The sequence below is a fragment of the Myotis myotis genome, unplaced genomic scaffold (assembly GCF_014108235.1).
Source record: "Myotis myotis isolate mMyoMyo1 unplaced genomic scaffold, mMyoMyo1.p scaffold_m19_p_13, whole genome shotgun sequence".
NCBI lineage: Eukaryota > Metazoa > Chordata > Mammalia > Chiroptera > Vespertilionidae > Myotis > Myotis myotis.
In genome coordinates this window covers 25,540,652-25,568,101 of record NW_023416317.1, presented here as the reverse complement: position 1 = coordinate 25,568,101, position 27,450 = coordinate 25,540,652, and the positions used below count along the sequence as shown (strand labels likewise).

The 27,450-nt window shown below is 55.0% G+C and overlaps 2 protein-coding genes across 7 annotated transcripts in view; one reads left to right on the top strand and one right to left on the bottom strand.

The window, feature by feature from the left end:
* The window catches only part of SLC6A6 (solute carrier family 6 member 6), a 77,084-nt gene extending 61,802 nt beyond the window's left edge, over positions 1-15,282 (top strand). For 4 of the 5 annotated variants that reach the window (XM_036332311.1, XM_036332310.1, XM_036332308.1 and 1 more), the window contains 6 exons: positions 2,194-2,306; positions 6,596-6,733; positions 7,835-7,937; positions 8,493-8,593; positions 10,178-10,348; positions 12,968-15,282. In XM_036332311.1, coding sequence (XP_036188204.1) covers positions 2,194-2,306; positions 6,596-6,733; positions 7,835-7,937; positions 8,493-8,593; positions 10,178-10,348; positions 12,968-13,108 — 767 coding nt within the window. In that variant the 3' untranslated portion in view covers positions 13,109-15,282. The remainder of the gene's footprint in view (positions 1-2,193; positions 2,307-6,595; positions 6,734-7,834; positions 7,938-8,492; positions 8,594-10,177; positions 10,349-12,967) is intronic. The other variant, XM_036332312.1, reaches the window with a different exon arrangement.
* A 3,835-nt stretch (positions 15,283-19,117) lies between these two features.
* The window catches only part of GRIP2 (glutamate receptor interacting protein 2), a 34,945-nt gene continuing 26,612 nt past the window's right edge, over positions 19,118-27,450 (bottom strand). The window contains exons 21-24 of one of the 2 annotated variants that reach the window (XM_036332306.1): positions 26,735-26,840; positions 23,565-23,708; positions 22,645-22,791; positions 19,118-21,707 (exon numbers count right to left, since the gene is read on the bottom strand). In XM_036332306.1, the coding sequence (XP_036188199.1) occupies positions 21,549-21,707; positions 22,645-22,791; positions 23,565-23,708; positions 26,735-26,840 (556 nt within the window). In that variant the 3' untranslated portion in view covers positions 19,118-21,548. Of the gene's footprint in view, positions 21,708-22,644; positions 22,792-23,564; positions 23,709-26,734; positions 27,110-27,450 lie in introns of those variants that run through there. The other variant, XM_036332307.1, reaches the window with a different exon arrangement.

The following is a 27,450-nucleotide window of genomic DNA, read 5'->3' as shown; positions in this document are numbered from 1 at the left end:
TCCTCACTTGCAAAGATGCTGCCCTGCCCCATCCTCACACCCACACGTGCAGGCCAATGTATTTCTCCACTGACCCCGGCTCCAAATCAGACCTTCAGCTGTCATTTTCCTGCCCTGAGAAGCCCCCAAGGCAGGCCTGAGACAATGCAGAAATACCCACACCACCCGTGAGCTGACAGAGTGGTGAAGGGAGGTAGCCACCTCCTTCACAGACGGCTTTTCTCCCCGGCCAAGGGCTTGCAAACCGATTCGATGGGTTGGGAATGGCCAGGAGCACAGAGTGAACTGGTAGTGGGAGATACGTGTCGATACGTGAGACAGCTCTGTGGGCAGCGAGGCCCTCTGATGTGTGTGCACACCCTGTCGACCTAAGCGGTGTCTTCCTCCCGTCCACTTCCGAGACATTGGCGCTTACTCCCCACGGTGATGTCTGAACACCAAGGCGATTATTTCTCTAATAAGCTTTTAACAAGTACCATATTGAGCCAAGTACATTTGAACGAGATCATTATTTAGCCGAACGGAGTGCAAATGAAATGTAGAGAGGCGCGTTCTCCGCCAACAGGGGCCTGCAGAGCGCTCGGAGCGGCTGCCGTCTCTCACAGGGACGTCTCTCTCTAGAGTTCGCCGTGCGCTTTAGAGCGGCGCCCGGACCGCTCCCAGAGGCTGGCTTGAGAAAGGCAAAACTGAAATACAGAAACGAGTGCGTTGAGAACCTTCACAGGCCCCGGAGGGTGGGGGGACGAGGGGGGCGGTCCCATTTTACATCTGTCTCAAAGTGGCCTGGACTTGACTCCTCACGCAGAGCTGACGTGTTGGGGGGCCCAGGGCCCCAGCCTAGGTGGGAGCGTGGCTTCCTGGTCCAACTTGGGCTTTGGGGTTAAGTACGAGCACCCTTTCCACCATCTCTTAGGTGCTAGTTTTCTAGCCGCCTGAGGACGCTCGGTCCGCGTCGGGTTTTCCTCGAGTTGAGTGGACTCTGCATTGTAAAAGGGCTCGCCCTTGAACGCCACATTTGTGTTTAATGCTGTGGGATGTGGTTTCTGGCTCCAATTTGTTTCACAGTTTTTTTCCCATCCTTAAACCATTCATGTGGTTCTGATATCTGCTTAAATATCCTGCCTCCAGCCCTCTTCGTTGTTTCACATCTCTTTTCTTGACCTTTTTTTTTTTTTTTTAGTTGTGGATTTTACTTTTTCTCCCGTCTCGTGGACCCATAGGTCTCAGTTACAACCCAGTTCCTCCCCATGCATCTTCTCTCAGGTCGGCTGGAAACGGAGACATTTCTCACGTCTTCAGAACGTGTCCAGTCATAAAGACACCCCCTGAGCGGATGGGGCTCCTGTCCCAAGCCCTGCCACCAGATTCCGTCGGGGTCCCCTCTTTAGAAACCGGAAGCCCTCTGCGAGGGGAGCAGTGTCAGCATCTGAGAATCTGAACACGGGACGGCTCCTTGGGAGCCATTTATGTAACCTGCCCTCACTTCTCTGGGAGGGAACCTGAGTACCGGAGAGGGCCTGTGGTGATGTAAAGAGCAGATGGAGGAGCCAGTGGGACGAGGACTTGAATATAGGCCGGGGGTCTCCCAGGCCTGGCGGCCTGCCCCACGCACCCCTCCCTCCCTTCAGCGCTGGGCCTGGGCTCTGACGGTGCTCAGGTGGGTGCACAGAGACACCCCCGAGGAGACCTTGGCCCTGCAGGGCATGGTTCCCTGTTCTTTTTCCTTTCCACTCACACAGTGTTTCAGTAGAAGCCTTTTCTTTGCAGATGGGGATTTGGGAGTCAGGTACCCAGGACTTCTCCCCTTGCTTCCTTCCAGCACATGTTGGCATGGTTGCTCTGGTTGGGGGAGGGCGAACCTTTTCCAAGCTGTCAGAGCGAGTCCAGGCTCAGCCCCGTTTCGCACCCAAATAGCCAGTGTCCGCCCGGATGCTGGTGTGTGAGGAGGCCCCTGGTGCTGCCGCTTAGGAGACAGATGCTAAAACAGGGCCCTGCCTGTGCGCACGTGCGTCCCACCCAAAGCGAGACAGGCCTGGTCTCTCTCCCGGGCAGGACCTCAGGCCGGCTCCTCCCTGCGTTTGGGTTTGGGAGACCTGCCTTAGACCAACATGTCTTTGTATGCGCTCTGGTGCTGCGGGTCTCGGTGCTGATGTGTCTCCCCCTCTGCCCCTCCCCGTCTTCTCTTCCCTTTAGGTCCCGGCCTGGCCTTCATTGCCTACCCAAAAGCTGTGACTATGATGCCGCTGCCCACTTTTTGGTCCATTCTCTTTTTTATTATGCTTCTCTTGCTTGGACTGGATAGCCAGGTATGTACCGATGGAGGGGCTGGCCCCAGGGCGGGACTGCCCAGGGGGAACCTGGTTCTGGAAAAGCCTCCTTTGCCATGTGTGAGGCGGTTACACCCTTTCCACTCTCACATCAGACCTGCTACCCCTTCGGCCAGCAAGGGTTCCTCTGGGAACCCAGAGTGGGAAAGTTCTCAGGGCCGCAGAAGCAGGACATCTGCCCCAAAGCTCAAGTTTTTGACCTCAGCAAGGGGAAATGGACAACCGAGGGTGTGGTTAAACAAAGCCCTAGGTGGGAACTAAAAGGGCAAGGCCGGCACAGAAACGGTGCGCTCCGTGGAGAGGCTGGGCAGGGCGGGGCCCAGGGTAGATAAGGCACAAGGGCAATACAGGGAAGGGGCAAGCGTCTCTGCTTAGAGCACAGGTGGTCCCTGCCCGGCCAGCACTGAGGGTCCTGAGTGGGGCTGCGGAAGCTCACCACACCCTTCTGTGCTTCCTGGAGCACAGGAGTCAGGGAGCTGGTCCCCACAGTGAGACCCTGGTCCTCCAGTGCCTCCTAAACAGCCGAGTTCGGGGAGCCTCCCTCAAACCACCCAGTCCTCCGGAGGTTCTGGCTCCTGCCCTCCTGAGGCAGAACTGCACCAAGGCTGCCACCTGCACTTCCTAACCCCCACAGCCCCTCCCTCCAGGGCTCAGGCCTCCACCTAGTGCTCAGTGAGCACCAGCCAGGGCCTGCATCTGCCTTGGGAGTCACACAGTTCTAAGCCCCCCAAGCTGCTGTGTGATGGTGGGCACATTTCCTCCTCCTCTGAGCCTCACTTTCCTCCTCTGGTAAATGGGAGTGATCGTATCTCCATTGCCTTGTATGAAGCACCAGGTACAATGCCTGGTGCAGAGCAGTCAGTGGTGCTGGGAGGATGCATAACATGAGCTCTCGGTCACCTGTCCCTGGAGATATGTGTATTTTCACAGGGGTCTTCTCAAGAGCACAGGTGTGACTCCGGAAGTGGGAAGCTGTGGTGTGCGGGGCAGGCTGGTCCTGTGCCCAGGCTAGTTAGAATCTTGCATGTGGTGTCTGCCACCCAGGGGCCAGCACCTGAGGGCAGTCACAGACAGCAGACATTTTGCAGCCTCCTGTGTGATCTGGGGGTCTGACTGCCTCATGAAGGTTGTCGGTCATCTGAGAGCCAGTGAGAGGTGGGGTGTGGCCAGTTCAGGAGAGGGCATTGCCGCCCACCCCGAGGGCAGCAGCATAAAGCCAGTGCCCAGGGCGGGTCCCCGGAAACTCAGAGGAAAGTCTTAGAAGGTCCCGCAGAGCAGAGGAGGCTGTCCACCAGCAAGGTCAAGAACAGAGCCAAGGATTTGGCAGACAAGGGAGCAGGATTAGCAGAAAAGACAGAATGAAAACATTTGGGGGATTGAAAACAAAATGCTCCCACAGTTGTTGATGGGCTTGAGCTGTGTAAACAGCAGGAGGGCTCCATTAATCATCCCTAGTTAATGAGTTTGGCCTTCGGAGGCCCCAAGCAAATGGCTTTTATAACTTTTTCCAGACCTCTGAGTGAAAGCAAAAAACAAAAATAGAGAGAGGTTAATAAATGATGAGGCCTGACATCGCCATGGGCCCAAAATAGGCCTCCTGGGCTACGGAAACTGCTTCCTGAGCAAGCGGAGGTGGTTTTATTCATTAGATTTTCTCTGAGCTCGCCCCACCGTGGCCGAAGCACTAAGGGACCCTCAGTGAGCTCTCGAAGCCAGCCTCAGAGGGAGGCTTACAGCGTGGAGCTCTGCTGAGAGCCCTTGCATGACCTGCCTGCTGTACCAGCAAGGAATGTGGTGGGCTTATGCCTGGGGAGCTGGGTGGGGCCTGGTGTCTCCAGTCCAGTGGCGTAGGTTGGCACCCCTCCTTTGCACCATGCACTCTGTGAACTCGGGGACATGACCACCTCACACACCACCAGCACTGACAGGGTCAGAGCACTCACATGGGCCAGGCTTCATGCCACGCTTTCTGTGTGCATGTGTGTGTGGTAAAATACACAGAACATAAAGTTGCTCATCTTCACCATTTTGAAGTGTGCAGTTCAGTGGCATTAAGTACATTCACATTGTGCAACCATCACCATCATCCATCTCCAGAATTTTTTTTGTCTCCCCGACGGAACTTCTGTTCTCATTAAACACTCACTCCCCACCCTTCCTTTCCCCAGTCTGGCTCCTCCCCCACCCCTACATTAGCTCCTTAATCTGCCCAATGTCCGAATCCAGGAAAACTGAGGCGTAGAGATGAGCGCTCCCCCGGAGGCCATGACTTGACCTGGGCTGCCTGTTCGCAGACCTGCTAGTTTGTTCCTCTTGCCTTCCCTGTGAGTTCTCCCCAAGTAGCTGCCACCCCTGGAAGCGCAGAGACCCACAGGCCACCTTAGTGGGGTCTCTCGCTGACGGAGGAGCTTGACGCTTGCTCATTACAGGAAACGCTCTCTCAGAATTTCTAGCATTTGGGGGCCACTCCCTGGCTTAGGAGCCATCGTACTGCCGAGTGTGTCTTGGTGAGAGGAGTAGGGACGTCGCCCACATGGAGGCAGGAGCCTGTGGATGTCTGGCCTGCCCGAGGGGACACAGTTTGTGAACAAACATCACAAGACGAGGGCCGGACCCCCGTCCCAGGAGTCCCCCCTCTCAGGCCCTGATATGTGTTAAAACCAGTGCATCACCCCATTGCCAGTGCACTCTCATGAGTTCACATCTGTCTCAGCATCCCTGCTGAGCAGGCAAGGCCCTCCCATTTTACAGAGGGAGAAACTGAGGCTTGGAGAAGTCAGGGTCACATAGCGATTAAGTGGGTGTAGGGGCTGGTGGGGAGGGAGTGAGGAGACGGTGTTCTCCGGCAACACAGGCCACTTGGAAAAGAGGGGCTTGTGCAAGTCTTGGCCCTGACTCCCATGATCTTCCCGTCTGTAATTTCCCATCTCAAAAAAAAGAGCGAACCTTTGTTTTTAAATTCCTACGGAGGCTAACATTTGAGCTGCAGGTTTGCTATTATTCGGTAGTAATTTAGGTTCAAAACCCCTTCAGCGGACACATCAATGAGAGGTCGAAAAATCAGCGCCTTGTATTTGGGCTCCTTTCAAGAGCCTCTTGGTCCTCTTTTCCCTGAATCCCTGGCAACAAAGAGGCACTTATTTCTCCTGCCCCTTCAGCACATGAAAGGGACCTATTCCTCTTTGTATTCCCTGCTCCTCCGCCATGCGTCCCAGAGGAGTACGTGGTTGGAGTTGTCGTGTAGGAACATTCCTTCCCAGCAGCCTCTCCCAGATGAAAGAACAGAACTTAAAGGACTCAGATGGGCCTTAGAGGGGTGTCGGTGGGCAGGGCAGTTTGTCTATGGCCATCAAATGTAAAATGAGGCTCACAGCCCTTTCATCCTGAAGTTTTACTTGTGCACATGAGCCTCAAGAGAGATGAGTCCTTGCCCAGGTCAGTAGCTGCAGAGGCTGGAAGCAACCTGTTGGCACTGGTTAGGTCTCTGACGACATGTGTCCACGGGATGGAGTTTTAAGCTGCCATTTAAAAAACAAGGCAGCTCTCCATATAATGCTATGCGTCTCCAAGATAAATTATTAGGTGCAAAGATGGGAAGAATTAGAAAGATTGAGACTCATTCTAGAACATTACCACACATTTGGGATCCCAGGGATGGGGTCCCAGAGTCCAACGAGCCCTGGAATCATGACTGCGTTGAGCTCACACACGTGGGCAAGTAGGTGGGCACACACACATGCAAAATTCTCTGTGGGCTTACGATCCCCAAAGAGTTAAAAAACCACCATGTGAATCTGATGGGGGAAACTGAGGCCCAGACTTGCCCTGCGTTACCCACCCATTTGAGCAACCCCAGGTGCCTGGCCCAGCTGGGCACTCGAGGCCTGGAAATGAGGGGCGCTATCCTTGGCTTCAGAGAGGACCCAGACCACAGTGTGTGGAGGTTGTCTTGTTGACACACTTATGCCAACACACGTGCCAGGGCAGAGGTCAGCATTGGCTTCCAAGGAGCGGTCATTCTTGAGCTGAGTCTTGACCGATGAGGAAAAGGCGTGGTGGTGGCAGGACGAGCCTCAGCAGAAATGCGAGCTGTGGAATACGGGGAGGACTGTGCATGGGCCACTGCAGCCTGACCACAGGCTAAGCCCCAAGGCCGGTTCACACGCTTGGACTTGACCCCACCGGCTGACTGCGGTGCCGCGCTCCTCTCTCCAAGCACAGGGAGGTGCAGGACATCGGCCGCTCAACCTCTCTCTTTTCCCCTCCAGTTTGTTGAAGTTGAAGGACAGATCACATCCTTGGTTGATCTTTACCCATCCTTCCTAAGGAAGGGTTTCCGTCGGGAAATCTTCATCGCCTTGATATGTAGCATCAGCTACCTGCTGGGGCTGACGATGGTGACGGAGGTAGGTGGCTCTCACTTGGCATGGAGGGCCTCCCCTCGGAGGGATCTTGGTGCTCCAAGAACTCAGAGCAGTTTGAGGCCATACCACCTCCTTGGTCCCCCCAACAGCTGGATGAGTGACCAGGATGGGCAATCTAGCCCCACCCAATTCAGGGGTCCTGCCCTGCCCAGGGGCCTACACTGTGGAGGAGAGTCCAGCAGTGGACCCAATCTCCCCCCTTTCTCCTGTTAGCTTGGCAGCCCTGCTGCTCTCTGTCTTCCTCATCCTGGAAGGCCTGGGGGAGGGGGCCTCAGCTAAAATCCATGTTAACAACAGCTCTGCTCACCCTGACTGTGAAGCGCCCTTCTCAGGCTCTCCAGGGTAAATACTGTAGGCAGTGCTGACCGAGGCTGGAGGGTGCGCTGTTCAGAGAGTGGGCAGGGTCCAGAGAGGATCTGTTTAAAGTGGGACAAAGAGGCAAGAGAGGAAAGGAGAGGAGTGTCTGAGGCAGCAGTGGATCAGCACATCTAGCAAGAGGTGGGCCAGGGAAGAAAAGATTCTTGTGCTAAATAACATAGGCACGTGAGCTGAGCATAGGCCAGGGCATGCTCTCTCCAGTCCCTCTCCCCTCCCATCTCCCCATATCCTCCTGCAAAGGGTTGCATTGGCCCCCAAACTCAATTCAGGGTTTCCCATCACCACTTTTCCTTACTGGAAGCAAAAGTAAACGTATTTTTCTAGAAGTACCTGTAAGAAACCTCCCCCTCAGAAGGTAGATCACAGTCCATACACTGAGCCCCTGGATGTTCCTCAGGTCTCCTGTTGGCCATGGCTGGTTTAAGTACCTCCTTTGGGAGCAGGCTTCAGGGAACTCGTCATTTTTTGCTAAGGAAGACGTTGCTTTGCTGTACTTTTCCCGTGTGTGTGTGTGTGTGTGTGTGATTAAATTTGTCAAACATGAAGTGGAGTATCTTTATACACAGGTACTCTGTTATCATAGTCTTTGCCAATTTTTCTTTTGGGTATTATACTTTCTTTTACATTTTCTTATTGATATACCAGAGCTCTTCATATATTAAGGGAATTAGAAACTAAATCAAACTTCTGTTTTTTTCTTCACAGGGTGGCATGTATGTGTTTCAACTCTTTGACTACTATGCAGCTAGCGGTGTATGCCTCTTGTGGGTTGCATTCTTTGAATGTTTCGTTGTTGCCTGGATATATGGTGAGTACCGGTTTTCGCATATCCTCTCTCACGTCTCTCCTTTGAGCCTCACTATTTAGAAGCTTCAGAAACAGAATTCTAAGGGGAATGCATTCTGAGTTGAACATGAAGGCCTTTCCTGCCCTGGACTTTTCATCTGAAGGCGGCCCCTTCCCTATACACATAAATATTGTTGTAGCCACACTACAGATTCTCGCTGTGCTAAAGGTGCAAGGTGTGACTGCATGTTTTGAAAAACACATGACTTGGCTGTGCAGGGGGCTGTCTGTGATAACTCTGGGGCCCGGAATGGTCCACTAGACCTCCTTGAGACCTTGGATTGGTCAAAGCAGGTTTTGAGTGGGATATGCCTGAGGTGGCCAAAAAATACAGGATGCCCAGTTACTTTTGAAATAATTTCAGATAAACATCTGCTGGACATGGGTCTATGTGCTGGGACCAGGATCAGGCCCCAGAGACCCCGCATGGCACTGAGCCCTTGCTCTGCTGCCCCCTGGGTGGATGCTGGCATGGCATCGGGCACCGTGTCACCATCTGTCTCCCTGTCCCTTGCAGGCGGTGATAACTTGTATGACGGCATTGAGGACATGATCGGCTACCGGCCTGGGCCATGGATGAAGTACAGCTGGGCCGTGGTCACTCCAGTTCTCTGTGTTGTGAGTTTCCTCTTGCCTGGCTGTGGGGAGTAGCCTTTTCTCATCTGCTAAACTGTTTTGCATTCACATCTGCTGAGCGCTGTCCTGGAAGAAGCCTAGCGACAGCCCCACCCGGAAGGAGGTGGGGCAGGTTGCACCGGAAGGTTATCTTGAGATGAGTTTTGAAGGATGAGTAGGAGCTTGTCAGGAAGAGAAGACGGGAAGGGGGTTCCTGGCAAAGGAACCAGCCCATGCAAAGGCAAAGGGTTCTCAGAGAGGAACACATATCGGGGCGTATCGAGGAACTCAGGGATCCGTGAGAGAGCACGTCATCTTTCCCCAAACCCTGCCAGAGCTCGCGAGCCCACTTCCAGCCCCTGGTTACATTAAGCAGCCATTGGATGTCCCAGGAAGAGGTCACAGACATGGGAATGGGGTGCTCCTGTGGCAGGTACAGGTCCCAGGCTGGTACAAAGCTTCCTGGCATTGGGAGAGCCCAGACAGCCACCTCCTGGTACTCCCCTGTCTGTCCCAGCCCCACACAGAAGGACAGGAACAACAGCAGGTGCCCTATGGAAGCATCTGCTGCCTAATGCTTCCTCCCTCCCCCCATCATCAATTCTAATGTAGATGGATTTGCTTTCCCATCAAACACACCATTAGATGGCGAGGATAAGTCGTTTTCACATTGCGGGGCATCCAGGACAACCTGGGATAGACGCAGGGGCTGCCATTCTGACCAGAGCAGGAGCCATGGGCCCACCCAGCCCAGCCGTTTGTGGAACAGGGGCCTCTGCACAGGCTTCGGGGCTTAGAGATGACCCCACCTTATCCATCCCGCTGTTCATGGACCCCGATGGCCACCGGTCATTTGTTGGGCTGAAAGCTGGGCTTGGACACCCATGTGGGCAAGGCCCAGGTCCACACTTTGTTCCGGGGTCTGGGTCTGGGTCTCAGAGATGGAGATGGGTTGGGAGGGGTGGAAAGACTTTCACCCACGCAGCTGTCACTTATTGTGCACCTGCTGTGTGCGCCTGGAACTTCACCAAGTGCTAGAGAAACTGGGGAACAACACACATAGCCCTCGCCCCTCACTGACTCAGGCTGGGTGAGCACGGCATGTGCCGGAGAAGTGATTGCAACCACGTGCTCTCTGGGAAGGAAAAGTATGGGTTGCCGGCTGAGACGGGGAGGGCCTGGGCAGGTGAGGCAGGAGCATGGGAGCTAGATCAGCAGCAGGAAGAGGAGGTGAGGGAAAAGGAGGTCCAGTCAGAGGGACCAGCCTGGCCTCAGGGCCTGAGGCTGGACTGGAGACGTAGAGGAAGGGGTGGGGGCAGGTGAGAAGGAAGGGACGCAGCTCCTGGTGGCTCCTACCAGGCTGAGGAGCTAGGACCGCGTCCTGAAGGCACAGGGCAGCCGCAGAGGGTTTTGAGGTGCCCAGAACAGTGAGGTGTGACGTGGTCAGATTTGACTGGGGGAGGTCCTTCGGCTGCAGACTGGAGGAGGAGGAGGATGTGAGGCCCCTAGGGTGGGACATGCCTTGGTCCCAGAAGCCACCACCTCCCAATGGCCAGGACCCCCCTGACTGCCCCCATCTTTCCACAGGGATGTTTCATTTTCTCTCTCGTCAAGTACATACCCCTGACCTACAACAAAGTGTACGTGTACCCCACCTGGGCCATCGGGCTGGGCTGGTGTCTCGCCCTGTCCTCCATGGTGTGTGTCCCCTTGGTCATGGTCATCCGCCTCTGCCAGACGGAAGGGCCGTTCCTCGTGGTGAGCACTCGGGGCCCCTCTGGGGGGTGGTGGTCGGGTGAGGCTGAAGGCCAGCCTGCTGGTGATCTGCTGTGTAACCTTGGACACGCCATTTCCCGAGTCCTGCACCACTACCTGCCCCATGGAGGGGTGGGGATTGTGGGCAGAGGGTGCATGGGGGGGGGGGGGGGACTGGAACAAAGTACAGTTCACATGGGAGGAGCTCTGTGGGGACATTCAGAGCAGGGCTGGAGCAGGAGGAGGAATTTGCCACGCAGAGAATTCGAGAAGGGAGGGTATGGGACATGGTGCAAGGAGGCGACAGCCCTTGGGCCGCAGTGGCACGCTCTGGGGGGTGGGTGATGAGGCTGGAGAGGTGGCCGCCTCTTTGGACGCCAAGCTCAGAGCTTTGGCTTTATCTTGGGAGCAGTGGGGGCTGCATTTCTGAAGCCCTGAGATAGGAGCCGGGAGCCAGGGAGGGAGCCCAGCCCACCCTGATCCCAGAAGCCACCCACCTGTCTGCTGCCGACCTCAGAGGCCACCTCTGTCCCAGTGGAACCTGCAGCTCTCAGGCCTCTGTGCCTGCCAGTCTCCTCCCCCCTCTCCCCACTCCCCCCACCCCCACCCCCGCCTGGCCTCCCACCTCCTCCCAGAAATTCCTCAGACAATACTGTAGATTCCAGGGCACTTTCCAAGAAATCCTTTTCTTAGAATCTCCCTTAACCTTTGGGCTTGGGTGGGCTCCAAGATTGCACTGTTTTGTTCTGGGCTGTTTTTATTGTTATTCTCTTAAAAATCTGGAGCCAGGATGTCCTGGGGCCCTGGCTCCCCTTGGACTGGGTGGGTTTCCTTATGGGCAGGCGAATGGCCTGGAGGTGTTGCGGGGGGAGAGGCCTGGCAGAAAGTGACCAGCCTTCCCCAGGCAAAGGAAGTAAGCAGGGCCGTGCCAGGGAGGAAAGCATGGCGCTCGGCCTGGGGTGTTCCTGCAGCTTCGGCTCCTTGTATTTCCTCAGAGGACACAGGGGAAGACCCCAGTATTCAGCCAGACTGGCCCTTTTATTTGTTAAAGTATTGAAATACTGAGCCCGGGGACATACAGGCAATAGCTACTGCCCCGAGCCCTCTGGGTATATACACATACACGACATCAACCCAGCCCATCCCCGGGAATTCCCAGAATGGCCCTACCATCCTGAAACTGAAGGGTTAATTGGAAGCATAGCAGAGGGGCTTGGATGTCTGTTCTGATTGGTCAGTACCCAGAGCAATTACATAGTTCAACCATGGGGGGTGGGACACAAGGACACCCAACAGGTCACTAATTTGTGTCCTTTCAGAGTCTAATTTTATTTAATTTTTTTTATTAAATTTTTTTTAGAGAGAGAAAGAAACATTGATTGGTTGCCTCCTGCACACGCCCCGACCGGGGATCGAACCCACCACCTGGGTATGTGCCCTGACTGGGCATGGAACCCCCCACCTTGTAGGGTACAGAGGACATTCCAACCAACTGAGCCCCACCAGGCAGGGCTTCAGAGTCTAATTTTAAAACATCATTCCAACCCCAGTGTAATGGTTTGGTCAGAGTGGGGCTGGTGTGGAAGAGGAGGAAGGGGTGGGTGAGGAATCCACTCCACCCCACACTTGCACCCCTTCCTTCCCTACACACCTAACCCCTCCTCTGAAGGCAGTTGAACCACCAGCCATCTGCCTTTGCTATGTGTCCCTGGGGCTCCCACCTGCACCGGTTGCCCAGGTATCTGCCCGCCATGACTGTCTCCCCGAGCCAGGTTCTACAGACCCAGGTCTGTCCTGGGAGGAGTCCAGTGGCATCTCAGCTCCCATGTAAACAGCTCAAGTGGCTGTCTGGGGCCTTTGTCTCCTGTCCCTTCTGCCGTGTGCACACCCCACTGTACCAGATGTGCAGAGAGGAGAGCGATGGAAGGGGAGCAGGATGCCCTTCCTGCTGTCATCCCCCCCGTCGCCCTTTACCTGTGGCCTCCAGCCGGTCCTTCAGGGACCAGGCAGGCAACCCAGGTGCGGGAAGCCACTGGGGCGGGCCCAGGAGTGACCTGGAGAAGGTGATGGAAAGCTACAGCCGGCAGCAGTGCGCTCAGCTCGGCCAGTGGTTACTGAGAGGGGACCTGGGGCCCGCAGTTGCCAGATCTTGCCATTTTTAAAAGAGAAGGTGGAAATCTGGGTTTTCAAATGAAATACCGTAGCTTTTAGTAAGCAGCTCTGGAACATCATAAACTGAATGCCTATATAGACAACTTCTTGTTCACAACTGCTCTCTACTTACGTTCCTGAGTGGACACTTGACGGAAGGTGTGGGCGGCTGGGAGGCAGGAGCCCTGAGTCCGGGTCCCAGTTCTGCCATTGGTTCTCTCGGGGTCCTTGGGGGAGGGCTCTTCGCTCACAGATTCCATGAGTGGGCAGCCGGCTGGGAGGATGAAGGGACCTCAAAGAACCTTAGTTCCCGTCTTTGTTTGCCGGTGGATGAAACAGGAGGTGCAGAGAGGAGAGTAGTTAGCCAAAGGCCAGACGGCACGCTGGCGGGACCCAGATGGGGTAGAGGGCTGTGGGACAGAGAACCAGACGCCTGACTTCCCGCCCATGCCTGTCCCCTTCCTTCTCCAGAGACTCAAGTACCTGCTGACCCCGAGGGAGCCCAACCGCTGGGCTGTGGATCGAGACGGGGCCGCACTCTACAGCTCCCACTCGACCATGAACGGCACTCTCATGAAGCCCACCCACATCATCGTGGAGACCATGATGTGAGCTCTCTCGGGCCGACGGCTGCTTTCCTGCTGTTTACTAACATTAGATTCTCATAGGACCAGGTTTACAGAGCTTTATATTTGCACTAGGATTTTTTTTTAATTGTCACAGAAAATATTACTGTGTATGTGTGTGTGTGTGTGTGTGTGTGTGGTGTCGTGTGTGTGTATGTGTGTGTGTATTTTGTGTTGATTTGGGGATATTTTGTACAAAAAACAAAAACAAACAAAAAAAAAAATACAACAACCCATGGGCAGAAGTCCGGGGCAAGGCAGAGCTTTCATACTGAATTAGATGTATTTTATGGGAACTGGTAAATTTTTCTTTGTATTTTTTTTTTTTACATATAATTATATGTACACTTAGAGATTGTCATACACTTTTACCACTTGAATTGATCTTGCCAGCAATAGATCTCGTTTTCAAAAGCAATTCTTTGGTGCTTGTGTAGCTGGCAGAAAGTTCTGCCCCCTCCCTGCCCCCCCTCCCCCCAAATAAAACAACGCAGGGTGGAATTTTCCTGGGACAGCCAACCCATTTTAAAGGTGTAGTACCTCCCAGACCTGGTTCAAGTCGAAGCAGGGAGAGGGCCCCACCCGCTGGCCAGGCCCACAGGGGCCTGAGAAAGGAGGGCTGTGAGGAGTCGGCTCAGGACACTTGTAAACAGGAAGAGAGATGCCAAAATGCTGAACCAGCCCCTCAAATAAAGGCACTGACTGAAAGCTGACAGGTGAGGCCTGATAGCAAAAAACAGAACCCCGCCTTTTATTTTGAGGTCAGTGTATTTGGTGAGGGACGAGGGGTGAGCGAGTGGACCAAAGAAAGTGGCCCAGGGTTCGGGTGGCCCGGTGTTGGGGAGGGGTGCTTTCCCTCATCTCTCCACCCTCACCTCCCAGAGGCCGGAGAAGCTCCTGGCACCGCTGGTTAAGACCCCAGCCCAGGCCCACGCAGGCTCCTCGCGGGGAGAACCAAGAGCGTCCCGGGGCCTTTAGCGAACGCTCGAATCCAGTAAAGTGCTCTCAGAACTCTTCCTCCCAGTTTAGTCACAAGTGCGACGCTGGGTAGACCCCGGGCGGCCGTAAAACTCCCCCCTCCCCGCCCCCCACAGTTCCTGGTGTCAGATATGCACTATATGGGACCGAGAGGGGGCCGTGGGGGGGCGTTTTCTAGGAAGTGGGGTTGTTCGGGGGGCTGGCACCCCAGAACTGGCTCGACCAAGAATGGCGTCCTCTCTGAACCAGCAGGGAAGGTACTCACCTTTAACATCCCGGGTGTGGACACACCTCCACCCTGGCCCCCATTTGGACCTAAACTGTGCCATTTTAAAGTCACTTCCAAGTTCAGTCTAAACTAAACCGAAACGTCACAAACGGCAGTGACTGCCTAGCAGGGGGGTGGAGGGTGGAGATTCAGAGCAGGGGCTCTCTGAATCCTGGAACCCCCTCCCCCAATCCGAGAGAGGGAGGAGGCTTAGCTGTCCCCCTCCCCAGGGGCAGAGGCCACACTGAACCTCTTGTCTTGGTAAACTTTCACATTTCGCTGTTTCCAAAGCATCTGCTCTGCCAAACAACACCTATTCCAGGCCGTTCCGTTCCGACGTGTTCCTGTTTTCCTATGTGTCGATGGTTGCTGCTGTGTCTGATTGGACTTTGTTGGTTTCCCCCCCCCCCCCCCTAATTTTACTGAGTAGCAATGTGACCTGTTTTCCTGTCTTATGGAACTTTAGTAAACTAACCACTGTCAGCGATTGGGGACAGGTGATCATGGAGCGAGGAGGGCTTGGCACGCTGTGGCTACCTGGGCACCTGTGGTCATTTCAGGCTACACACATCTCCCCTCTGGGGCTCAGATCCCCAGGGAAAGGCCGCAGGGTGGCAGGCAAATTGCAACATCCTGGAAAGGGCCCGAGGAAGGCCTCTCCTTGTCAGATTCCCAGACCAAATTCCAGACCAAAGACACATGCAGACCAAGTCCCGAGGTGCCAGCTGGGTGGAAGGTCAGCCACGTTCCCCAAGCCCACCCCTCACACCTCCCTGGGCACCCGTCTCCAATCGCGACCCTCGTGTCTGCCCCCCTAGCTCTGGTGTATCCGCAGAACTTGGCTCTATGAGTACAATGTGGAACAACGCGCGGCTTCTCTATGTCTCCACATAAAGGAAACTCCTTGGCACTCAGACTCTGTCCGCCTGTCTCTGGAGAAGGGGCGGTGTTGCGCCCACTCTTGGCCCGGGTGGGTCAGACGTTCTGCTGCCCGCAGAACCTGGAAGGGGTGCGAGGGAGGTGTTTGAAGAGCGTTTAGGATGCAGAAATGGGTGAGGGCCCAGGATAAACTCACCAGGGAGCGGCCTCATCACACTGGGCCTGGGCCATGTTAGCCACTGCAGGGGGCCACACAGTCAGTGATGGAGAGGCTGGGGGTGGGGGTGGGGGTGGGGGTGCGGGGGGGAGCATGAACGCTCTCATAAAATGGGGAAATGGAGGCCTGGAGCGGGGAGGGACTTTGGCCCAGCAAGCGGGGACGGAACCAGTCCAGACCGTGCGCAGTCAGTTCCGGCTGCTGGTCCTCTGAGATGCGCGTGGCGAGTGCAGCTCCTCGGTGTTCTCCCTGAAGACCAAGGACGAACGAGCCTTTAGGATAAAGGAAACGCTCCGTCCAGTGTTGGGAGACGAGGTGAGCAGCACCTCTACCCACTGACCATCCTTGGGCAACCGGCCCCCACGCTGTGACTCAGGCCTGTTCACCGGTCGCCCTGGCCCTGCACCCGGGGGCCCTCTGTGAGCGAGGCGTCCAGATCCCTGTGGCACATGAGGAGACGGAGGCCCTCAGCAGCCAGTCGCTGCGCAGAGGCAGGACCCCAGGCAGGACTCAGAGGAGGCCACTCCCAAGCAGCAGGACGTGGCCTTGGATTCTGATTTCCAGGCGGAACGTACTTCCCTCTCGGTCCCTCCGGTCCCAGCACAGCCCTGGAGACAGTGGTGAAGCATCAGGGGAAAGGCAGCCCCCCTCGGCCTCGCACAGGGCATCTGTCACCAGGTCCCACCTCACCGTGGCCAGTGGCCCGGCCAGCATCTCACACTGCCCCCTGGATGGGGAAGTGCTCTGTGCAGCCAGTGCTGGAGGCAGAGGTGCCTCCTGTCCCCCGACACCGACACCGTGGACAGGCCAGGGGAGGACCGAGAGAAAGCCCCTCTGGGCAGCTAGAGGGCCCAGCCAGACCTCAGACCCACCGTCGGGCGCCTCCAAGCTGGGCCTTCCACGTGGATGCTATAAATACCACTGTGCAAAAATGCAACAAGCACAAAGCCACAAAACAAACCCCCATCTCAAAACGAGAGGAATGCGGGCCCTCCCTCTCGGAATGCATCCTGCTAGAATGGGAGCCGCTTCATTGTTCTCTGTGGGTGTCACTCAGACGTGTTCTGACAAGGTCCCGAAGGATGAAGCGTCTTGTGATACATTTGGCTTCGAACTGAGGCGTTAGCTCCATTTCCCCCCCATTAATTTTCAAATCCTTACCAACTGTGACTCTGTATTTAGCACAAGAGAAAGCTGGGGACGCGGTTTTGCCTCCTTCCAGAAATATGTCTGGCTCATCAGAACTTTTTTTTTTAACATCAAAATATTTTAAAGATATTTTAAACTTTTGTAAAGAAAAACATCCACCAACAAGAGACTCTTCTGAGGAGGAACATTTGTATTTGAATAAGACCCTTGGTGTGTAATTCAGTCTTGCGATATACAAGCTTTTGTGGATAAATGTTTTATGATCTGAATCCCTGTATTTTGCGGGGTGTTTCCTCTTTTGCTTTCTAGATACATATGTATATCGATATTTTAAATCCATCTTTGCTTTTTTTTTTTAGAGGAGTTTGTAATCACCTTATAACATGAAAATAAACATTTCCTTTTTAAATCCACCATGTGGGGTTCTGTTTTGATGAGGCTGTTCTTTCTTCCACTTGGCAAGTGCTCCACAGTTCCCGAGGGGCTTGCAGGTCCGCCCGGGGTGCTCCTCACAGGTGTTCAAGGTTGGGGGCTCTGAGGTAGAGGCTTCCAGAGGGGACGTGGTTTGCTCAAGGGCACACGGCAAGGCTGTGCAAGAGTCATTCACACCCAGGCCCACTGACTCCTGGGCTGGGTCTGTCCGTCCTGAGTAAAGCCACCTGCTACACACATAGCCCCGTGCAGCTGGTGTATCTCCCATAGCCTCCCGAGCCTCAGTTTCCCCATCTGGGATAAACCCCCACCCCCTGTAAGGGTTTAGGGGTGATTAGAGGTGATGCTCATAATGTATCAGGCCCTCACCTACCTGCACTGGCTCCGTTTCCTTCTTTCCTGGCCCGGGCTTATCCTGCTGTAAGCCCAGCAATGGGGAGTCGGGAGAGAGCCACTAACTTGAGGTTGCTGCCCTCCCTGCCCACCCAGCCTCCACCCAGCCACCAGGTGCAGTCACTGAAGCCTGACCGCATGCCATCCCATCAGGGCTGTGATTGTCAGTGCAAGAGTGGGGCTGGGGTTGCTGGAAGGTGGGTAAGTGGCAAGTCCTGGAGGTATGCACATGGGACCGCACACTGGGACCTCAGGGGGGAGGCCACCGGGACCCCAAAAGGTCAGTGGTTGGCACAGATGTCCTCGGCCTTAGGGGTCATAAGCCCGACACTGTTGTAGGTGGGGAAGAGGCCAGGCGGGTCGCTGTTTGGGGAAGCCTTCTAGCCCACTGGTCGCATTACCCTTTGTGAGTGGGAAGGTCAGGGAGCCTGCTGGGTCCTTTCCCCAACTTCCCAGACCAAAGGAATCCCAGTATTTCATGATTTATAGACCATGTTAGAATAAAATATCCCTCTCCCCAATTCTTTGTTCTGGCTATCTGCCTTTCTGTTGGCCCCTGTGCACCTCCCTCCCTCCCCAAGTGTTGTGGCTATATGTCTTGTGTGCAAATCCTGACTCTATTCCTTCTTACCTGTGTGGCCTTGGACAAGTTACTTAACCTCTCTGTGCCGCACTTCCGCATCTGTGATGTTGGCATGGTAACAGAGCCACCTCTGCAAACTGTTGGGAAGATCCAGGGAATTCTTGCAAAGCTCTCAGAACACAGCCAGGCTCTAGGGCTGGTGCTACTGCTCCCAGAAGACCAGCAGAGCCCCGTGCAACCCTGCGGCCGCCAGTGTTCCTAGCCCAGCCACACAAATGCAATCGGTGTGCTCCAGCCCCTGTTTCTATCCCCCCGGAAAGGAGGAGCTACTCCATCTGGCACAGCTGATGGGAAGAAGCTCTTCCGCTGTCCACACAGAGCTGTGGCTCCTCCAGTGGGACCCAGGCTGCCCTCCAGGCCCCTCCCCCACCTAGGCAACAGACCCGTCAATCACTTGTCTCAGTGGCCTGCTCCTCCTGCACAGAAAATAAAATCCATAGTCCCTACTCATGGTCCCTTCATGTTTAGGCTCTTCGACCTCCAGTCTGGTCTCTAACCCCAGTCCCTTCCGTGTCTCCTTTCTCTTCCTTCGAACCATCAAGCTCATTCCCAACTCAGGGCCTTGGCACCTGCTGTGCCCTCTGCCTGGGACAGGCTTCCTCCATGTTTCCACGGGGCTGACTCATGTCCTTCAGGTCTTGGCACAAAAGTCACCTCTTCATCGAAGCCCTTCCTGATCCCCTGAGCTAAAGGCCCCCACCCCAGTCACTATCCCTCTTTCTATTTTGTTTTCATTGCTTTTTATTCCTGAAAAAAATATATTTTCACTTGTCAGTTGTCTGTCTTTTGCTAGAATATAAGTTCTATGCAGACAGGACCTCACCTCTCTTGTTCTTGTTTTTCCCCCCGGGGGCTAGAATGATGCATCGTACACAAAGGTTTTTTGAGTGGATGATAATTAATTAATCAAAAGCAGGTGAGATGTCACAAGACCCAAACAGACGCTGACTTGCTAGCCTATGATTTAAAAAAAAGTAGACACCCACTCCAGGTGCACTTACATTATTTTATTTAAAAAAATGCAAATCATCCCAACAGCACCCCACCCCCAACTCCCAAGTCACTGCAGTCCCTGGTGGGACAGACAGATTGACACGGGGTGCAAACACCCCAAATGGCCTTTGCAGTGCAGCCCCTTGGCTTGTAGTGCTTCCCGAGAGCCCTAAGAAACCCCATGTAGAAAAATACTTTACAAGGAATATGCTCTCATCTCAGCCAGAGAAAAATACAGCTTTTAGGGGTGGGAGGGGAGTGTTGCAAGGACTGTACCCAAAATGCATAGGCAGGCAGGACGCTCACCGGGACGGGTGTCAGGAAACGTCAAGTCTGGGATGAACATCCCCATGAGAAGCCAGAAGAAATATTGCATATGAGAAGGCGGCCACAGCAAGGAGTCCACCCGCCGAGCCTCCAGGTCCCGTTGCATACGTGGATGGGGAAGGGGAATGGCAGAGGCCCCAGCCCCAGGAGGAAGGGGAGCATTGGTCAGGGTTAGGGTGCATCTTCCTTCGCCTGCAGTCCAGTGCAGCGTCCCCAAGTCAAAGGCCCCGGGAGTGTGTTCTGTCCAACTCTGTCAAGTGACAGAGGCCCAGAGAGGCTGAGCCACTTTCCTAAAGTCACACAGGTGAGGCTGCAAGTGGCCATGTCTCTGCTGTGCCCTCACCCCAAGCTGAGGGTTCTTGGCTCTTGCTTGGTGCCCCTGTAATGGGTGGATGTTCCCGCAGACATCCAAGAGAGTAGAGGCACTGGGCAGTCCAGCCAGGGCATAAGGGCTCTCCAGGGAGGCAGGCCCTTGGGGAGAGTTGGGCAGGGGGCTGAGGGGCCACAGTGGACACGGAGGCCTGAACCTGCTCAGAGACTGTCCACCCCTTGATTGTCCATTGGGGGGCATCAGTCTCACAGGGGGTCACACAGCAACCGAGCAGTTGGGGGGTGGGGTCAGGGGGAGGAACAGGCCTTTTGACTCCTGATCTGGTCCCTTGAGTGGAAGAACGTTTTTCGGGCCAAGGGGGGACAGAGGCGAAGGCGGGTGCAGGTGAGAGTGGGTGCCCCGTTTTTGTGAGACCCCCATCAAGAGCTGGGTGGGGACAAAGCAAAGCCCAGACCTGGCTGCACCCTGCCCGCCCACCTCCATCCCAGGGGCCACACCAGACCACCCGGCGGAGGCCCTGGGCCCTTCTCACAACCAAAAGGGCTTCTGGTCTGTGGAAATGAGGAAAGCAATTTTAAGAGATGCTGGTGCTTCCAGATTTCAAGTGGGAAGGAACTTCCTTGGATGACCACTTTGGACACTGTCACCATTGAGTGTGAGAGAGAATGGCCATCTCTCCAGCCTCTCTTTTCTCTCTCTCTCTCTCTCTCTCTCTCTCTCTCTCTCTCTCTCTCTCTCTCTCTCTCTCTCCTTCGCCCTCCTCCTTCTCCCCTGAATTGGACCCTGGGGAGTAGTTGCACCAGCTTATGTATCGTATTTCCATGGCTTCCCACCTTCACTGAGTGGCAGGTGAATGGAGCCCCAGTTTTATCCCAAAATGACTCCCTCCACATGGAGGAGCCTGGGCTCCGAGGGGCCTGTGCAGATGGGTTAGTGGCCACATGTCCTACAAAAGAAGCAGGAGGGGCTGAGAGCCCAAAGCCAGCCACTGAGCTGCCCAGGGCGCCCAGTACCCCGGCCTCAAATCTCAGAAGCTTTGGATCAGAGACGCCAAAATGAAACAATCACCAACTTTCATATCAAAGGGCTGATGCTTCCTGGGTTCCAGACGTCCCAGCTCAGAACCTTCTAAGTGGGGACACTGGGACTCAGAGACTCCCAGAACCAGCGAGCCCCGAACACCAGAATCCTGGAGGAGGAGGTGGCTCCCGCCCGGGCAGCATCCTTCCTGGCGATCATTTCTTCCGCCGAAGTGGCCCCAGCCTCACCCCGATTGCTCCTGTCAGGAAACTAGCCCTCTGAGCACATGTGGAGGCATCACTGGGAGGCCTCACCCCTCAGGCAACAACCCCACGGGGTGCCCAGCCCCTGCTTGCTCACCTGCTCTAACGGAGCTCACTCCTCCATGGCAGCTCATTCCAGCTCCATAGCTCCACTGGGAGAAAGCGCTCCCTACGCTGAGCTAGGCTTCCCCACATCAGACGCCTGTCTGAGGATGCTCAGTAGGGACCTGAGGCCACCTCCAGACCCCTCTTCTCCCAGCTGAGCAGCCTGTCCCTGTTAGGCTGGGCACCTCTGGGCATCTTGGAGACCCAACATGGAGAAAGACCTGGAGATGCCACTCCAATTGGGGCAGGGACCTCACTGCCTGGCACCCCAGTTCCACAGAACCAGAGAACAGTGACAAGGTCCTGTCCGTGGCTTAGAGCCTGCCAGATGGACAGATGGACATGTGGCTGGCCACTTTTCCAGCCCAGCTACAGGTCTGGGAGCCAGGATCAGCTGGAGTGCCCCTTGGGTGTCGACCACGCCGACGTCAGAGCATCCGGGGGCTGCTGGGGCCGGGTGCTCGCGGGGTCCGGCTGCTCTGTGCCAGCGGGTTGCGGCTGATGACCAGCTGCAGCACGTCGCCCGCCTCGGCCAGGAGCGGCACCGCCAGGCAGCAGTCGAAGTCCCGCGTGCGAACGTGGTTGACCTGCACGGTGCACAGCCCAGGGGACAGACTGGCATCAGCCTGGCCTGGGCTGAAGGAAAAATCTAGAACACTCACACAGGGGAAAGCATTCTTCATTTAACATTCAATCCTCCTGGTGGGTTTAATCAAAGGGAAAGTCCCAGGGAGGTGCCGGTACACCCTTCGCCCCTCTGACGCCTTTTTGTCGTGAAAGAGCACACATTTGGCCTCCTGCCTAGAACGGTGTGGCCGTGCCCTGTTGCTATTTCATTTGTATTTTACACTGGCCTTCTACTTCACGCAAACAGTGTCAGGTTTTCATTCCTAATTGAGTCGAAAAGTTTCCTTTTAAAATCAATTTAACTTGAAAAAAAGTCATCCATTTAGATGAAAGCATACATTCGATAAATTCAGCACAGATGTGGCAGAAATCACACCAAGGGAACAAAAGTAGCTGGGGCCGGGGAAAGGCAGCCCAGGTGGCTGGGCCAGGATGCCCATAACTTTCCATCTGCTCATCTGCATTTCCCAGTCTCCCTTGCAGTTGGTGAGGTCACATGACTCATTCTGGCCAATAGGCCATGAAGGGGAGTGATAGGTAAAGGCAGAAAAACCCCATATGCCATTTTCCAGTCGGGTTTCCTCTGCTGTGGTGTCTGAGGCAACGACAAGAAGGGGGCGTCTCCATCAGCCCAGGCGGAGCAAGGCTAATGCAGTCCACAGTGGACATGTGTGTGTTAACACTATGACACAGGGCTGCGAGTTACTGCAACAGAACTGAGCCTAACCTGACTAATATGACTGGTGTCGTCATTCCCTTTTCACAATGAAGGAGCTGGGGCTCAGAGAGGGGAGGTGACCTGCCCAAGGCCACTCAGCCAGGGTAGAAGTGGGGACTCTTTCCCCAGCCCAGGGCTAGGAAAGACCACTCCCCCGGAAGTGCCTGCTGCAGCCTTACCTGGAGGACCCTGTCGAAGGGCTGGAGGCCCCCACGCTGGGCGGGCCCCTCGGGGCGCACAGTGTGGACATAGACACCCTTCTCCAGGAGGCCGTCTGAGACGCTGAAACCAAAGTCATTCCTCGTGGGGTCCTTGTACAGGGTCACCTGGGAGCAGAAGGAAGAGGAGGTCCCTGGAGTTGAGCTCCGGCCCCAACTTCCCACAGTAGCTGGAATCCTTGGTCTGGCTTTCAATGTCTCTGGGATGCAGTCCCCGCCCAGAGGCACTCCGCACGCCCTTTTGCGGTGCCCATGGAGCTCCCCTCCCCGTCTGCACTCAGCAGGCCCCCGGCCCCAGGTCGACACTCCCCATCACAACAGAGGCCCTTCGGAAGGGAGTTCCTGTCAGTTCGTCCAGTCCTCTTGCCTCCCCCCGGAGAAGGTCTCAGTGGGTGCCCACGTGTCTTCACTACCCCTAACACTTGCTCATCCCCCAATTTACCCAAGAGCTGGCTTCAGGCTCAGAGGTTTCTGATGGCTATCAGGGGAGAGGTTTTCTTTCTCCTCTGTGTTATTCTTTCTATATAGTAACCTACAGATGGCAAAAATGCTGGCTTTTTACTTAAGGCAGTAATAAATATATACACAGAATATGTAGAAGCCTATACACACAGTAACTTAAATTGAAAAAAGTGAGTCTACTTAAAGGAAAATATTAATAATAGCCCAGCGTGCATCACAGGTGTGTGTGTGTGTGTGTGTGTGTGTGTGTGTGTGTGTGTGACGGGAGTTTTGAGAAACCAGTACAGAATCCCATTTCACGGTGGAGGAATGAAGACTGAAGAGAAGCGGGCCTATCTGGAGCCCATGGCCAGCCCTCATGGCACCAGGACACACGCCCAGGCCTCCTGTGCCCGCCCCCCCCCTCCCCCAGCACCCACCTTGTGCATCTCCAAGGGTGTTGGCAGCAGCAGCTCCTGCATCTCCTCCGGGGAAGGGCGTACCTCCCGGCCCCTCCGCCAGGGCCGGTGGCCAGGCCTGCCCTCGAGGGCCACGCTCTGCACGGTGCCCGTCATGATGGATGCCTGTGAGGACACAACCCTTCACTCAGACACTCTCTGTTCTCAGTCAGCTCTTTGGACACCTACTATGTGTCAGCCTTCACAGAGGTGAGGAGCATAGACGCGCTGCTGTCCTCCCGGGTCTCTCACACCAGCAATCAGAATAACCATCCTTGGCACTGAATTAGCTCTAACTCTGTGCTGGGCTCAGTTCTAAGCACTTTATACATCGAACTCATTTTATTCTCTACGGTATTACAAGACCAGCAAATGCCATTATTTTTCTCCACTTTACAGATGAGGAAACTGAGGCTCAGAGAGACTAAGATTTGAACTCAGAGTCTGGCTCCGAAGTCGAGGGTCTTAATCACTCTGTTACCTTGTTAGTTGCAAAAACAAATAAGATAAAGTTGCACACGGCAGTTAACAGTCACAGAGGCCTGGTACATGGAAGGTGAGGACAACGAATCTGGTCCCGTGTGAGAGGTCAGGAAGCGTCCTGAGCTGAGATCTAAAAGATGAGCAAGAAAGCGGGTGGGGAGGGGGAGGGCCTGGCAGGCAGAGGGAACAGCCTGTGCGAGGGCCCTGCAATGGGAATCTAGAAGAAGGCTGGAGACGGGGCACGGAATGAGGCTGCAGGTGAGGGCTTGATCCCACACGCCCCTGGGACTACAGTGAGAAACATTAACTTCACCCCAAAGGCAATGGGGACACTCTGAAGGGTCTGTGCAGGGGGTGGGGGGCAGGATCAGATTTGCGGACTTAGTAGCACCTGCCAGCTGCTGGGTGGAGATCGGGCTATCGCGGTGGGTGTGGAAGCCAGGGGGGAGGCCTGCGAGGGACCATGCAGTTGTCCAAGCAAAAGATGACCGTGGCCTGGACAGGGATGGGGACAGTGGGGAAGGACAAAAGGAGCAGACGTAGGACACGTGTCAGAGGTGAAGCGAAGGGGAGCTCTGGGAAGGGCGAGCGGAGTCAGGAATGCTGCACTCGAAGTGAGCGCCGCGAGTCCGTGACCCTGAGCGCAATCTATTCACATTCAGACCAGGAAATCCAGAGCTGGGAGTAGGGGGGCGCTTCTGGGGTCGGTGGGAGGGGAGGATGCACTTCTCACCCGCGATATTATCATTTCCTAGGCACAAGGGTATCTGCCCAGCCTAGAAACTTCTCTCCTGCCCGTCACAGTCTCTGAGTTTCCACTATTAATATAATTTTTATTGATTTCAGAGCAGAAAGGAGAGAGAAACATCAATGAGAGAGAATCATTGATTGGCTACCTCCTGCACACCCCCTACTGGGGATGGAGCCTGCAACCCAGGCATGTGCCCTGACCAGGAATTGACCTATGAACCGGTTCCTAGGTCGACGCTCAACCACTGAGCCACGCCCGCTAGGCTCTGAGTTTCCACTATTCATACAAGGTTCTCTCTGACATTGCGGCTGGGAGTTTGGGTCTTTTCGAGGTCCCCTAAGGACCAACTAGGGCCAAAGGATTGGGGTGGGGTGGGGAGGAAGAGAGGAGAACACGAGAGGATGTTGAATGAAGAGGCATAGAGACGCCTTTCTCAATTCTTACAGCTGGCCCTCACCTGCCTGGAGAGCCAGGGTCCGAACAGAAAGACCAGAGGCTCAGAATCTTGGGGTAATAGGATCACTAAACAATGAAAGCAGGTATACACCACAAGGGCTTGGACCCCTAGAACTGTAGAATTCTAGGACTTCCAATGAAAATGCAGACCGAGCTGATACAGAGAGCTCGCATCTCCCTCCAAATCTTACGGTAAATTAAAAATAAAATTTTCAAAATAAACACTTTCAAAGCAAAAAAAAATAAATTAAATAGAGACAGACATGAGCAGAAGTGGAACCACTTGGCCTATGGAACCAGATGTGCAGTGAGGAGCTGGGGCGCCCATTCAGGGAGGAGCGGAGAGCTGGGGGAGTGCCACCCCTGAAGGGGGACTAGAGATGCCTGGCTGCCAGCTCAGGGGTTCGGCAAGGAACCACCAGGACTGTGGGCTGGGAAGCCATGTGTGAGAAAGAGAAGCCAGCAGCTCAGGTGACCACTGACGAAGCATGAGCCAGAATCCGCCTTCCATAAACAGTGTGATAGAGACACCACGCTGAGCAACGAATGAAAACCTGGTGTGGAACTGATGAAGCTCAAAAGCCACCGCAGACCTCAGAGGTGCTTCAGCAGCACAGAGCACGGCGGGAGCCTCCAGGAGTAACCGCTGCTGAGAGTAAGCACGACAACGAAACAGAGTCCACCGGCTCACGAGACCGCGGACGAATGAATTTGCACCCAGCGAACTGGGGGGGGGGGGGGGGGGGGGGGGGGCGGGGGAGACATCTAAAGAAACTTTAAAATAAGTCTGCTTAAAGTACGCAGGAAAAACAAGAAAATGAGACATTAAGAAAAAAGACTGGGAAGAGTTGAAAAAGAATTAGAGAGTAAATAAAGAAAAGATGTGGAAGTGGAAATACAATATTTACGAAGTGGGCTAGACAGTAGATTCACAGCCAGGGAGAACATTAGCGAATTGGAAGACAGAGTAAGGGAAGCAACTAGAACACAGCCCAGAGGAAAGGTGAAGGGCTGCTCTCCGCGTATGAAGGAGCTGCGGGAGTGACCCCGTCGGGCCTTCCCTGGCTTCTCCTGGGCAGCCTGCTCCCTCACGGGCGGTGCTGACCTCATCATACAAGGCTGCACTCGCCTCTCAGCTCCTCGGGCTCCTCACTGCCGGTGCTGAAAACGATGTCGACATCCACAGGCTCCCACAGGGCATGCCCACAACCACGTCCACATAGGGCACATGCGCACACAAACACCAAGCTGTTCCTATGCATCCAAATGTGCACATTCAGACACACATGGTGTGAGAAGACACTCAGCACTGTGCATGCATGAGCATGCTCACATGTATGCATACACACATACATGTTACATGTGAGCACAATCCCACCAACATGCTTGCCTCCCAAAGGTGCACACACCAGTGCGCCCAGAGGCAGGCGCCCCACGCAGGCCCGAAGGGCAGGTGGCCTACCTCCAGTTCCCTCAGCAGCTCTGACTGACCACATGACTCCAGGTCTTCGAGGGCTTCCCCAAACACGCGCCAGAAGCCCTCCTTGTGGGCAGGGCCGGGGGCTGGGCTGTAACGTAGGAACCAGAGAGTGTCAACTCCTGGTAGGCGGGTGGGCAGGCAGGCAGGCTGGGCCTGAGGAGTCTTCTAAATGGCCATCAGCGTTGGGCTCGAGGGGCCAGAGGGTGGGCAGGCGGGCATCCTCGGTGGCAGTGCTGGGGCCCCGGGGCAGTGGTAGGTGACACGGAATGAGGGGAAGACGCAGCTAGGGGCGGCCAAGATTGCTGGTCTTAGAACAGGGGCAGATGAGACGGGGTGGAGAGCAGTGACACAGGATGCCTGGGAAGAGAGACAGACGGAAGGACAGACAGACAGACAAAGAGGAGATCCATGGTGTAGCCCCAGAGGACGGCTTCTGGCCCCACCCAGACACATGGCACCATAGGACAGTGACAGGGACAGAGCTGGAGCCAGCAAGAACACAGATGGATGGAAAGGATGGAGTATTTGTGCTGGGGGAGGGGCTGAGACCATCCCATAACTTCCATCACAGGCTGTATGAGCCCATTATCAGCTCTAAAATCGAGTCTCATTAGAAAGGTAATAAGTCACACATTTCAGAGTTCACAAAGCCATCGGCCATGCACCAAGTCCTGGCTCTTTATAGCGTATGCTATGGT